This window comes from Chrysochloris asiatica, unplaced genomic scaffold (genome assembly GCF_000296735.1).
Source record: "Chrysochloris asiatica unplaced genomic scaffold, ChrAsi1.0 scaffold00111, whole genome shotgun sequence".
NCBI classification, from domain to species: domain Eukaryota; kingdom Metazoa; phylum Chordata; class Mammalia; order Afrosoricida; family Chrysochloridae; genus Chrysochloris; species Chrysochloris asiatica.
The window spans coordinates 9,947,708-9,962,636 of NW_006408629.1; the positions used below are offsets into that span (position 1 = coordinate 9,947,708).

General features: G+C 37.6%; 1 protein-coding gene across 1 annotated transcript in view; it reads left to right on the forward strand.

The window, feature by feature from the left end:
• Positions 1-14,929, forward strand: part of LNPEP (leucyl/cystinyl aminopeptidase) — a 72,718-nt gene that overhangs the window by 13,719 nt on the left and 44,070 nt on the right. Inside the window, exons 4-7 of the mRNA XM_006867889.1 lie at positions 3,567-3,687; positions 4,329-4,483; positions 6,546-6,659; positions 8,388-8,522. Coding sequence (XP_006867951.1) covers positions 3,567-3,687; positions 4,329-4,483; positions 6,546-6,659; positions 8,388-8,522 — 525 coding nt within the window. The remainder of the gene's footprint in view (positions 1-3,566; positions 3,688-4,328; positions 4,484-6,545; positions 6,660-8,387; positions 8,523-14,929) is intronic.

Genomic DNA, 14,929 nt, shown 5'->3' on the forward strand with positions numbered 1-14,929 from the left:
CCTAGTGGCCCTGTAATAGGGTTTCCAAGGCTGTGAATCTTTAGGGGAGCAGAAAGCCTCACCTTTCTTATTTATGTGGAGTGAATGGTGGGTTTGAATTGTCAACCTTGTGGTTAGCAATCCAATGCTAATATAGTTACTTTCTTACAGTTCCCACTAGGGCCCCTTGCCATACTATCAATGACCAGAAATTTAGACTTAACGTCTAACAAAGGATTTTTATTATGCTAAAAGGTTGTGATCCTTGTGTGTTAATCAGGGTTCTCAAGAAATAGAATCTCTGATACACATATGCGCATACATGCATACAGACATGTTGTAGTTGTTAGGTGCCATTGAGTCGGTTCCGACTCATAGCGACCTTATTCACAACAGATTGAAACACTGCCTTGTGCTGTGCCAACCTCCCAATCTTTGCTATGCAAGCCCACAGTTGTTACCACTGTGCCAGTCCATCTCTTTGGGGACTTCCTCTTTTTCTTCTGACAGTCCATGGTACTTTTAATGGTCTCCTTCAAAACCATAACTCGAATGCATCAGTTCTTCTGCGGTCTTCCTCATACACTGTCCAACTTTCACAGGCATATGAGGTTACTGAAAAGAGCATGGCTTGGGTCAGGCATACCTTAGTCTTCAGACTGACATCTTTACTCTTGAACACTTTAAAAGAGGCCTTGCACAGCAGATTTGCCTGAAAATCCAAGCAAAATGAAGTCTTTGACAACTTCAATCTTTTCTCCATTTATCATGATGTTACTTATTAGCCTAGTGGTAAGGATTAATGTTTTCTTTACGTTGAGGTGAAACCCATACCTAAGGCTGTGGTCTTCGATCTTCATTGGTAAGTATTTTAAGTCCTCTTCACTGTCAGCAGGCAAGATTGTCTCATCTGCATATCACAAGTTGTTAATGAGTCTTCCTTCAATCTTGATGCTGTGTTTTTCCTCATATAACCCAGTTTCTTGAATTATTTGTTCAGCATTCAGTTTGAATAAGTATGGGGAACAACCGCTGGAGCATACCTTTCCTGATTTGAAACCATTCAGTGTCCCCTTGGTCTATGTTACAGGTTCTTCATGAGCCCAATTAAGTGTTCCAGAATACCCATTCTCTGCAAATGTTGTCCATAGCTTGTCATGATCCACACAGTTGAAAGCCTTTGCATAGTCAGTAAAGCACAGGTAAATATATACATACGAGTTGTTGTTGTTAAGTGCTGTCAAGTCGGTTCCAGCTCATAATGACCCTGTATAGAGTTTCCAAGGAGCAGCCGGTGGGTTTGAACTGCTAACCTTGTGGTTCAGTGCTGATCCTATAACGCCATACCAGAAGTCCATATATACATAATACATAAATACGTACGTATAAATATAGAGGTGGCAGCAGAATTTGTTTGAAGAAATTGGCTCACAAGATTTTGCAAATGCCAGGTCTGAAGTACATATGTCAGGCAGCAGGCTTTATAGGTCAGCAGGTTTATGTCTTAATATCTGTAGTTCAGGAGTACATAGTGGAGGGAGAAGAGTGAGTTCTACCAAAATGTATATTTATTGTTTGGAGGCCAAATACACCCTAGTGAACTGATTTACTGTATTAAGTTATATAGTATGGAAGGTTATTACATTAGATGGCATAGAATGGCATCTAGATTAGTGTTTGACCAAACTACTGGAACCATAGCCTAGCCAAATGTCCACATAAAATTCACCATCACATTTAGCATGGCTGATGTTTTGTAATAGTTGATGTTAGTGCTTTTTCACAATTTTCAAGAATAAGACAGTGGAGCTTTCTTTATTAATGCCAACCTTACCAAACAACTAAAACTGTCAAGAGTTGACTGGATTATTAAACATATCCTGTGCAGTGGTAAACATGGCTATGTTGCCTAAAACCTAAGGAAGTAGAGCATTTCTCATTTCTTTTACTGCTGTTCGTTCTTCAGTGTTTCTTAAACCTTTCTCTACCTTTCAGTAATGTCAGAGTGATTAAGAAAATTCTAAGCTAGTTGTGCAATGCACTGCTTTAATCTATTTGTGCTGAGATGTTTTCAGTTTTTGCTTTTGTTTGTTTTTGTTTTCTTCATGGACAGATCAAGATTGTAGAATCATAATCCAAGCGTGGTTAGTCAGATGTGGACAGTACAGTTGTTGAATAGTGAGAGAAAACTTCTAATTCTAATTGCTTTTTTTTTTTTCAGTCAGGAGTATGATTTAGTTCCAGATTTCTACTTAAAACAGTTCTAGCTCAAGTATGTCTCTCTTTTTATTTTTTATTTTTTTTGACTTGTGTGGTTTTCTAGAAACTTTTTATTGAGAATTGAGTGAAGTCTTTTAGACAAGATCATCAGTTTTACATTCATCAAATCACACTTTGTTTCATATTAATGATTACAATTCCCTCCATACAACAACAGTCATTCCACTTCCTCCCTGTGGTTCCTATTTGCATTCCATCCAGCTTCCCATGTTTTCTCTACTTTGTCCTTAGGAAAATGTTGCCCTTTTGGTTTTGAATAATTGAACAGTCCATGGTGAGCATACCTTACTAGTGCTATTGTCTTTTCATGCAATCAAATAGAAAACAGTGTTTCTTTTTAAAAGCCATTAATTACTTTGACCATAATTGCTTAAAGTTTGGTTTCTGATACTGAAGATAAGACATTTACAGATGGAGTCACCTCTTACATGCTTAACTTACTCACTTAGCCAAAAAAAAAAAAAAAGAGAGAACGAATGGCAATTTCAATAATGTGGGTGATGAGGACTGGCTGTGCCTTCCTTTCTGACAAGAGAGCACATTGGCTTCAGAGTGCTTTGGTTTCTAATACGATTTCCTAGGGTAATGTTGTAAAATGCACAATTTATGCCTTAGATCTTAACTCCATTGTAAGATGAAGCTCTTTTTTATTGAGTGCCTGTAAGCTACAACTACTATAAAATTAAATGAACAAATAATTTTTAATACTTAAAATTGTAATAAAAGGAACCAAAATTATTGGATGTTATGTTAGATAAAAAAATTAAAAGGAACATGTTAAACTCTGTGGGGACTAAAAGAACTATAAACAGAAATTTATAGTTAGAAAAGATAGAATTCTATTGTTGTTAAGTGCTGTCGAGTCAGTTCCGAACCATAGTAACCCTGTGTAGGGTTTCCAAGGAGCAGCTGGTGAGGTTGAACCACTGACCTTGCAGTTCAACCAGCTTTGTAGTCTGGAGCATTAACCCACAGTGCCACAGCAGGACTTCAGAACTCTAGTAAGTTCTCAAATATACTTGACAGTGTTCTCCAAAATATTGGTGGTGGTGGTAGTTATGTGCCATGGAGTCGGTTCCAAATCTTTACAGAAGCAGAAAATCTATACAGAACCCTGTATAGGGTTACTGAGGCTGTAAATCTTTACAGAAGCAGAAAGCCTCATCTTTCTCCCACAGAACCGCTGGTAGTTTTGAACTGCTGATTGTAAGATTAGCAGCCCGACTCATAACCACTACGCTACCAGAGCTCCTGAATATTAAGACATTTTAATTGTACCACTCCTTACATCACACTGTTTCTCGTAGGTTTCTATATATGCTGTTCCAGAAAAGATTAATCAAGTACATCATGCCTTGGATACAACTGTGAAACTTCTGGAATTTTATCAAAACTACTTTGAAATTCAATACCCACTTAAGAAATTGGGTAAGTATCACAACAGTGTTTATATGATTGTGTTATGATTTTAAACTAAGTTCATTTCGGGGAGGAGATTTTGCCAAAATTAAAATGAGAATCAATAAGTATTGTTAATGCTTTAAAAATGGTTTGCAATTCTTAATAGAATTCAGTCCACAAATGTATCTGCATTTGGAGTTTTTAAAACACTTAGAAACTTGTGGTGCTATTACAAAGTTGCTATATAATTGGGTAGTTGTTTAGGCTTAGTCTGGAATTTGATCAATTGTTACTTCCAAAGAAATTCCTGGTTCAAATGATAAAAATTGAGTAATGGGAGTTGAGGAAAGTCAGAGGATTTTTGTACTGTTTGATGTGGGACTGGTCTTAAATAGATGAGTGTTTGCTCTGTACTCTGTCTCTCTTGCTCTGGAAATTTGATTCATTGGGGGAAAGTTAGATATCTTTTCTTTGCTAAGGGAAAGGGAACAGTGATTCCTCAGCTGATGGGTGGATAAGATGTAGGCGAACCAAAATAAGGACGGATTATTAAAGTAACTTTGTGTCTGCTGATTTACAGTAATAAACCAATGAGTAAAATATTTTTATTTAACCAGAAAGGCCCTTATAGAAGGAAAAATCGATCACTTCTTTCCTTTTATATCCAGATTTGGTGGCTATTCCAGACTTTGAAGCAGGAGCCATGGAAAATTGGGGTTTGATCACCTTTCGAGAAGAGACACTTTTGTATGACAATAATACTTCTTCAGTGGCAGATAGAAAACTGGTCACTAAAATCATTGCTCATGAGCTGGCCCATCAGGTATTGGCAATCAAAACTGTTATATTTCATGCGTTGTCTACTTCATATCCTAGGATTTTAGAATAGATTTAGAAAAGCTAATAATACTCACATTTTTATTATAGAATTGTTTTTTTTTTTTCAAAATAAAAAGATAACTTTTTAAAACAATCATAATTTTCAAGTGAAAATGCTGTCTAGTGTTTGTATAGGACTTTATTTTCACAACTGCTTGAAGGAAGGTGATAATCCCATTTTACAGATATGAAAACTGAGACTCATCTTAAATAAATGACTGGCCAAGAGTTGTATAGCAAATAAGTGGCAGCACTGAGCATTATACACTACCTCTTCAAGATCTCATTCTCTTCCCACCCCTAACCCCAATAAAACACAGTTACTTTATGTCTGACAAATGCCACCTGCTCAGTATAGCTTTCTGGGAAAGAATCTTTTTCTCTAACTTGTACTCTTTTCTGACAACTTTTGAAATGTAGTGCTCAGAATTAGTATCATTTTTTTGTACCTTGCTAGAACTAGGTTCATTTTTATTATTGGAAGAGGGAGGTCTTAAAAAAAAGAATGAGAATACTCTTTGTATGGCTTGGAGGGAGGGAGGGAGAAAACTCCCCCAACACCTTGCCCTTTTATTGCTCTTGGTGAGGCGCCTGGCAGTGTTGGTTATGGTTTGGGGAATATTGTGATGGTGGCAGGATATGAAGGAAGAGTATGACATGCTGTGGTCAGTTTACTCTCTAGCTCACAATCAGTCTGTAGGACTGTGTAGCCTCTCTTTTCATGAAATCTTCTCTAGCTCAAATACAGTCTGTAGACTAGAATCCAGGATGATCTACAGCCTACAGATTGGATTTGAGCTAGAGATTTCTTGACAAGGTTGCATATGAAACACATACTTATTGACTATGAACAGGTTGTCTTTTGGGGGCTCTCTTCTAGGTCTGTTATTTCTGGGGCCACCCAGCTCCACTTAGGAAATAATTTTTTTGTTACTTTAGGACTGATAAATCATCTTTTTCTGAAATAGGATTTAAGATAGTTTCTTAGAGAAATAAGCTGTTGTAATTCTCAAAAGTGTTTTGTTTGGTGTCTAATAGAGGAGCTCTGGTAGCGTAGTGGTTACCAATCGGACTGCTAATCTCAAGCAGATTGAAACTACCAGCTGTTCCGCGGGAGAAAGATGAGGCTTTCTGCTCCTGTAAAGATTTACAGCCTCGGAAACCCTGTACAGGGTCTTTATGGGTTGGAATCGACTCAATGGCACTTAACAACAACAGCAACAACCTGAGTCTTTTGCTGCTGGTTTGAGAAAAGCCCTAGGCCACACTGACTAAAATTGCAAACTCTATGACTACTCAGTTTCAAGGGTTTTTGAGATCCATTTTTTAAGGAGTCTCCTCTCCTTTTATTTTTCAAATCTTTTTTTCATACTACCTCATATGAGAAGACATTTAAAGATATCTATGATGACAGTTTTATATGTACATGCCAGCTTTCTTAATGAATGATGTTTAAGTTAACAGACAAGAGACATTAAGTTTGGGCTCTCTGATTATAAGAAAATTTCTCACATAGACACTTATTTTTTAGTTGTCACAGATTGTAGATGAGATGGAAAAATAATCGTATATGCTAGTTTGTGACTAGAAGGCAGAAGAATTTGATTACCTGGGTAATATTACATTTAATGACATACCTAAAAAGTATGTATTTACCTAATATTAAGCATGTGTATTGGACTCTTGATGTGACGCTGTGGGATCAGCACTGGACTGCGAACCACTGGGTCCACTAGCTGCTCCATGGAAACTCTATACAGGGTCACTGTGAGTTGGAACCAACTTATGACACTTAACAAGAAGAAGAAGCATGTGTGTTAATTTGATAGTCTTAAGCTGATAGTCTTCCTTGCTTGCTTTTCCATTCACTTAAAGTAAAATGTTAAAATTTGTTTTATTTTTAAAGTAAAATTATACAACTTTTATAAGCTTCAAATTCAGTAAGTTATTAGAAAATTCCCAAGAATGTAAATATAATTTGGTTAGTAATGTGTGTCTTCCCACAGTGGTTTGGTAATTTGGTAACAATGCAGTGGTGGAATGATCTCTGGCTGAATGAAGGTTTTGCCACCTTCATGGAGTATTTCTCTTTGGAAAAAATATTTGAAGAGCTCTCAAGTGTAAGTATGGTGTTCTTAATACCATGAATGCTAGTGGGAAAACAGCTCATTTTTGTTACATGCTGAAGTAACAAAAATGTCTTTTTTTAAATGCAGTAAAAATGACTGTTAAACATTATTTATACTTTTTGAAATTTCACAATGAAAATAACATATTTGTTAATACTGTTCAGTGGAAGTGGAAATTACAGTAAAATTTTATTAAGATAAATATTTTTAATTGTTTTGCTGAGTTTTAATGGCTGTGACTCATCTGCACAAAGGAAATTTAGATAAGGTTAAAAGCCTTTTTCACAGATGAAAAAACCCTTTATCCTGTATATAATATAGTGACAAAATGAAGATATTTTGAAACAGTGTTGTGTATTATTAGTGTGTGGATTCTTGTAACAGACAAGTAGTTGATTCAGATAAATAATTGGACCTTTTTAGGCACAGATCATATTTTGTGCTTTGGAAAACCAAAGACTAGGAAACCTCATAATGTTTTTCACTGTTTATTCATTCCCTGGAGGTATATTCTATCCTTAGAAATAATTAGGGCTACCATGTGATAGATATTGTAAAAATAGTTCAAGCAATAGATGGGAGAATATGGAGATCCATGTTTTGTGACTTTTTTATTAAACTTCCTGGAGCTGTGATCCAAGCTATAAGTACTCTTAGAGCTTTCACACTAAAATTTCTGTATAGGCATTGTTCAAAACTTTCAGGTGGTAAGTAGAACTAGGTTTTAGCCAGAAAATTGGCAAAATATTCTAAATCTGTTGTGTGTGATCTAAGCAATGAGATACACAGTTTTGCCACATGGTGGTGCCCAGAATGTTTAGAAACTTCTAATACATGCTCTAGGGGCACTCATCTACTCAGCTCTCAAGGAATGATTCTTGTTTAAACTACTATGTTTTATTTCAGGTGAACCTCAGTTAAGCGAAATGTTTGTGGAAAAATCCATTATTTTATAATTCCATTTTACCACAAACTTTTTGAAGCCCCTTATAGTGTGACACTGTGGGGTAATGTGCTAGACTGTACAGTCGGTTTGAACTGCAAGGTTGGTGGTTCAGGCTTACCAGTCACGCCTTGGAAACCCTCTAGAGGGTCACTATGGGTCGGAACCAACTCGACGGCACTTAAAAACAACAACATTATATCTTAATAGAAAAGCTGGATTATGTATGAGAAATCAGTTTAAGAAAAAATTTATATAATTTCAGGTTTTATTTGTAAAGTCTGCACTGGTGGTGGTTATGTGCCGTGGAGTCGGTTCTGACTCATAGCAACCCTGCATAGGGTTTCTGAGGCTGTAAATCTTTACGGGAGCAGAAAACCTCATCTTTCTCCTGCGAAACTGCTGTAGTTTCAAACCACTGTGCTACCAGAGCACCTTAAAGTATGCACTAATCTTTTTAATAGTATTTACCTTGAATATCTGAATTTGGCATTTGGCTGCTTTAAGTAAAAGTTAAAAGTTCTTAATTTATCTTTGTGCTGCTGTTTCAGAGATGCTTTTTTCTTGTGACTAGGTTATGCATAAGTTTATTTTTGAATTGAAGAAATATGTAAGAATGGCAGTTTTCCTACATTTTCAAAAGCTTATACTGGTCATTTTTTCGTAATGACTTTAAGCAGCTATTCGTATAATGTGTATGAATAATTACTGTACTTAAGTTTGCTATTGATACTGTCTATTCTTGATATCTCAAACTATTTAATTTTTTTTGTTAGTATGAAGATTTTTTAGATGCTCGATTTAAAACCATGAAGAAAGATTCTTTGAATTCATCTCATCCAATATCATCATCATCTATTCAGTCTACAGAGCAGATTGAAGAAATGTTTGATTCTCTTTCATATTTTAAGGTACTGCTATGCACCAAAAAAAAAAAAAAAAAACCTGGAGTAGTCCTGAAATTAATAACAGATGTGAGCAGGCTACATGATTTAGGTTATTTTAAAGATTAGGTCATATTTTCAGTTGTCGTTTTAGCTCTAATTAAATTGGGCTTTTAGATGTTCGCCTCTATTTTAAATCTTGGCTGCAACATTTTGTGAGTTTTTCCTTCTTTCTCTGTCTTTTAAATTGTGAATACATTCCAGGCAGTTAACCAGGCCTTCTAGCACTAGAGAGAATAGGTTTTCCTGCTATCCAAAGGTAGAGAGTTCCTATGAAACTTTTCATAAGCAGAAATGATGTGAAGGAAAGATGCAATTACCACTAATTAATGTGGAAAAAATTTTTTGAGCATTTCAGACCCAAAAAATAACCTGTCAAGTTATACCAAATGACACCTACGACCTAAAAGAACATAACATACAGTATTCACAAACACAGTTAAAAACTGTGGCAGCTTGATACTGAGATGCTGAGTGTAGTTTCCCAGGATGGAACTTGACGATGCCATTCTCACTGCTGGGATGCCTGCTGCTGCTTTAAGGGCTTACTGCAAAATAAACAGTGAATGCTAGTTTTGATTTTCACCTCTTTGCATTTCTTTCAGTTAGTGAGAACAGATACTAATGTAGTTGTTCTGTAAAAGTGAGATTGTATAAATGATATCAAGTATAGTTTTGGAAAGGGAGATCTGTATCTATTAAAGTTGGTTTATTACTCTCTAGATTGACATGTAGAGTATGTTCAGGGAAGAAAGGCCCTAAACAAGCCCAAAATTAAGAGGTCCCAGCAGTCTCCCGAGACCGGAAGAACTAGACCTGAAGAACTAGATGGTGCCTGGTTACCACTACCAACTGTTCTGAAAGGGGTTACATTAGTAGTTCTTGAATAGAGTGGGAGAAAAAATGTGGAACAAAACTCAAAATAATAAAAAAGACGTTAATAGTTGGGTAGAGACTAGTGGAACACCCCTGCCCCCAAGACTATGGTCCTTAGCCATCCTTCAGGACTGGAACTGAACTTACCCCCATGGCTCAGCTTTCACCCAAACAATATCCATGGGGAACAGTAACACCAGGGAGTAATTAACTTACCATAGAGGAATTAACCATTTGAGATCAAAAGGATAACATTTACTCAAGGACCAAGTTCAGAAGGGTTACCAAAGGAAGAGGAATGGAACCACCGGGAGGAAGTGAGATATGTGATGTTACACTGAGGGGATTTCATTCAGTGAGATGAAAAACGATGTGTATGAATGAATGAACAGGAAACTAATCTGCTCTGAAAGTCACTGAATTCACAATTTAAAAAAAAAAATTGCAATGTGTTCTAAAGTCAGGATTGTCAAACTAAAGTAATTGATTTTAAAATGAAGGAGTAGATTGCAGGGTCCAGATCACTGCAGGTTTGAAACAGAAGCTTAATTGGTGTGACCAGAGGTCGATGTTAGTTAGATTTGTGGGGTCAGGGGGCGGGGAGGGGAGGGGATGAGTCTTGTGATGTATTTGCATCCTTATTCAAGGTTATCAAATCAACTAATTAGTAAATTGAATTTTTGGTAGAGAAGAAACTTCAAAAAGTGTGTCATATTTCATCTTGTCAAGAAGCTTATGGTTTAGGTGGCAGGTACTTGTGAAGCTATAATAAAGATGTTGTTAGATTCTGTCAAGTCGGTTGTGACACATAGTGATCCTTTGCACAATAAAACAAAACCCTACCCAGTCCCTACACCATTCTCACAGTTATTACTACACTGGAACTTATTGTTCCTGTCATTGCTTCAATTCATCTTGGTGAGGGTCTTTATCTTTTATGCTAAGCCTCCACTTTACCAAGCATGATGTCCTCCAGGCACTGGTCCCTCCTAATATTACGTCCGAAGTCCTAGAAAGGAAGCCTTGCCACTCTGGCTTCCAAGGAGCATTCAGGCTGTACTTGTTTCAAGATTGTTGTTGTTGTTGTTAGGTGTCATTGAGTCAGTACCAACTCATAGCGACCCTGTGCACAACAGAATGAAACTGCATGGTACTGGGCCAACCTCACAATTGTTGCCACTCTTGAGCCTGTTGATGCTGCCACTTAGCCAATCCATCTCACTGGGGTCTTCCTCTTTTTCTCTGACCTTCCACCTTACCAAACCATGATATCTTTCTCCAGCGACTGGTCCCTCTTCACAATATGTCCGAAGTGTGAGACAAAGTGTGGCCATCCTGACCTCCAAAGAGCACTCTGGCTGCACTTCCAACACAGTTCTGTTTGTTCTTTTGGCAGCCCATGGCACTTTGAATATTCTGCCCTAACACTGTAACTCAAATGCATCAATTCTTCTATGGTCTTACTTATTCACTGTCCAGCTTTCATATGTATATGAGGTTATTGAAAACACCATGGCTTGGGTCAGGCGCACCTTAGTCGTCAAGCTGGCATCTTTGCTATTCAACATTTTAAAAAGGTCTTGGGCAGCAGATTTGCCTAATGCATTAGGTCATTTGATTTCTTGACTTCTGTTTCCATGAGTGTTGATGGTTGTTCCCAAGAAGAGTGACGTCCTTCACAGCTTCAATCTTTTCTTCATTGATAAGAATGTTGTTTATTGGTCCAGTGGTGAGTGAGGATTTTTGTTTTCTTTACATTGAAATGCAATCCATACTGAAGTCTGGGCTCTTTGATCTTCATCAGTAAATGTTTTAAGTCCTCTTCACTTTGAGCAAGCAAGGTTGTATCATCTGCATACCGCAGGTTGTTAATAAGTCTTCCTCCAATCGTGATGCCACATTTTTCTTCATATAACCCAGATTCTCAGATTATTTGCTCAGCATACAGGTTGAATGAGTATGGTGAAAGAATGCAACCCTGTTGTACACCTTTCTTAATTTGAAACCATTCAGTGTTCCTATGTTCTGTTTGAACAACTGCGTTTTGGTTCATGAACAGATTTCTCATGAACATAATTAAGTGTTCTGGAATACTTATACTTCACAATGTTGTCCCTAGCTTGTCATGATCCACACAATCAAAAGCCTTTGAGTAGTCAATAAAGCATAGGTAAACATCTTTCTGATATTCTCTGCTTTCAGCCAAGATCCACCGGACATCAGTAATAATGTCCCTCATTCCACAGCTTCTTCTGAATCCGACTTGAACCTCTGGAAGTTTTCTGTCAATGTATGCTTTGCATCCGTTTCTGTATTACCTTTAGTAAAACTTTACTCTCATGGGGTATCAAAGATACTGTCTGATGATTTCTGCATTCAGTTGGGTCACCTCTCTTTTTAATGGGCATAAATATGGATCTCTTCCGATCAGTTGGCAACATCATTGTCTTCCAAATTTGTTGTCATAGATGCGTGAGTGCCTCCATTGTCGCCTCACTTTCTTAAAATATTTCAATTTGTATTCCTTCGATTCCTGGTGCCTTGTTCTTTGCAAACTCCTTCAGTGCACCTTGGACTTCTTCCTTCAGTATCGTTGGCACTTGATCATATGCTACCTTTTGAAACGGTTGAACATTGACCATTTCCTATTGGTATAGTAACTCTTGTGTATTCCTTCCATCTTCTTTTGATGCTTTCTGCCTCATTCAGTAATTTGCCCAGAGAATCCTTCAATAACAAAAGGCGAGGCTTGAGAAATCCTGAGCATCTTCTTCCCTTTTGGTTTTCTGACTCCAGATCTTTGTACATTACGTTGTAATATTTGACTTTGTCTTCTTGAGCTGACCTTTGAAATTTTCTGTTCAGCTCTTGGACCTCCTCATTTCTTCCATTTGTTTTAGCTCTCTACACTGGAGAGCAAGTTTGAGTCCCTTCTGACATCCATTTTGACCTTTTCCTTCTTTCTTGTCTTCTTAATGACTTTTTGCTTTGTTCCTGTATGATATTCTTGATGTCATCCCACAGCTCTTCTGGTCTTTCAGTCTTTAGTGTTTAGTGTATCAGATCTCATCTTTAGATAATTTCTAAATTCAGGTTGGATATATTCAAGGTCATATTTTGGCTCTCGTGGACTTGTTTTCATTTTCTTCAGCTTCAGTCTGAAATTGCGTATTGGCAATTGATGGTCTGTTTCACAGTCTGCCCCTGGCTTTGTTTTGACTGATGATATGCAGCTTTTCCACCATCTCTTTGCACAGATGTAGTAAATTTGATTTCTTTGTATTCCATCTGGTGGGGTCCATGTGTATAATCGTCTCTTATGCTGTCTGAAGAAGGTATTTGAAAGGAACAAATCATTGATGTTTTGGAATTCTATCATGCGTTCTCCAGCATCATTACTATCACCAAGGCCATATTTTCCAACTACTGATCCTTCCTCTTTGTTCCCAACATTCGCATTCCAACCACCAGTAATAATCAATACATCTTGATTACATATTTGATCAATTTCAGATTGTTGTTGTTGTTAAGTACGGTGGAGTTGGTTCCGACTCATAGTGACCCCCTGCACAGGGTTTCTGAGGCTGCAGATCTTTACGGTATCAGCAAGCCTCATCTTTCTTCTGCAGAACAGCTGGTAGTTTCAAACTGCTGACCATGAGATTAGCAGCCCGATTCATAACCACTGCGCTACCAGAGCTCCTTAAGTTGGTAGAATTCTTCCATTTCATCCTCACTGGCTTTAGTGGTTGGTGCATAAATTTGAGTAACAGTGGTATTAACTGGACTTCCCTGTAGGTACATGGATATTATCCTATCACAGACAGTTTTGTACCTCATGACTGATCTGAATATGTTCTTTTTTGACAATGAATGCAACACCATTTCTCTTCAATTTGTCATTCCCTGCATAGTAAACCATGTTGTTGTCAGATTCAACATTTATTCTCATGGCATTCCATACATACAATTTCATTTTTTTTCTCCAGTGCCATAACTCAGATGCATCAATTGTTCTGTGGTCTTTGATATTCATTGATGTCTGACTTTAACATGGATATGAGGTAATTGGAAATATCATGGCTTGTGTCAGGCCGACCTTCGTCCTCATACTGATATCTTTGCTCTTGAACACCTTAAAGAGGTCTTGTGCTGCATATTTGCCTACTGCAATATGTCATTTGATTTCTTGACTGCTGCTTCCATAATTGTTGATAGTGGAGCCAAGAAAAAATGAAGATAATATATGCTAAATAATTGGTACAGAAGATTTCTACCTGAGATGATAAAGATAAATTATTTTGGGACAGGAGTGGGACAGTGAGGTCTGCAAAGAAAAGAACAGGAATGCTATCATGCAGTGTGTTGAAAGAAGTACAGCCGGAATGCTCCCTAGAAGCCATGATGGAGAGACTTCATCTCTCATACTTCAGACATATTATCAGGAGGGATCAGTCCCTGGAGAAGGACATCATGCTGCTTGGTAAAACGAATGGTCACTGAAAAAGGGGAAGATACCCCCAATGAGATGGATTGACCCAGTGGTAGCAACCATGGTCTCAAGTGTAGCCACGATTGTGAGATTGGCACAGGACTGCGCAGTTTTTCATTCTGTTGTACTTAAAGTTGCTTTGATCTGGTACTGACTTGATGGCACCTAACAACAACAACTAATATGCAAGGAATAGTTTGTTAGAGAGTAAATACTAACTAGACTGTGCCAGAAGCTATAAATGGGGCAGGGATGAGATCAGGAAGGTAAGTTGTGGCCCAGTTGTAGAATGCCTTGAATGCCATATGAATATGGATTTGTCTAAAAAGTAGGAACTAGAATAATTAGAATACTTTGGAACAGAGAAATAACTTGGTCAAAGTTAGGAAAATTAAATTAGTTTCCATTTCTATAAGGTACACTTATAGGGGGACAAAGTGAAATCAGGGAATTGCTGCTGAAGTCCAGGAATGAAATGGTGCAGTTTGAAATGAGAGCTTGTAATGATATTAGAAAGAAGTGATGGGGCAGATAATACTGGGAGATAAATAATTTAAAGGATGTACTGACAGGGTAAGGAAAGTAACGTAGACAAAACGTTCTCCAGATTTTAAGCCTAATCAACAAGGAGAATTATATAATACCAAACAAACAAGAAGAGCAATGAGCTATATTAAATATATTAATTTCCCACTGTCAATAATTCAGTTCTAACTCAGCGTAACCCTGTATAAGGTTACCAAGGCTATAAGGATGAGCAAACAGCTTCATCTTTCTCCCTCAGAGCAACTGGTAGGTTTGAACTACTCACCTTTGGTTACCAGCCCATTGCCTATCTTATAGTTCCACCAGGTCTCCTTACATACATTGTTGTTGTTGTTGTCAGGTGCCATCGAGTCGGAATCGACTCCTAGCAACCCCATGCACAGCAGAACGAAACAATGTCCGATCCTGGGCCAACCTCACTACCGCTGCCACACTTGAGTCCATCAATGATGCCACCTGG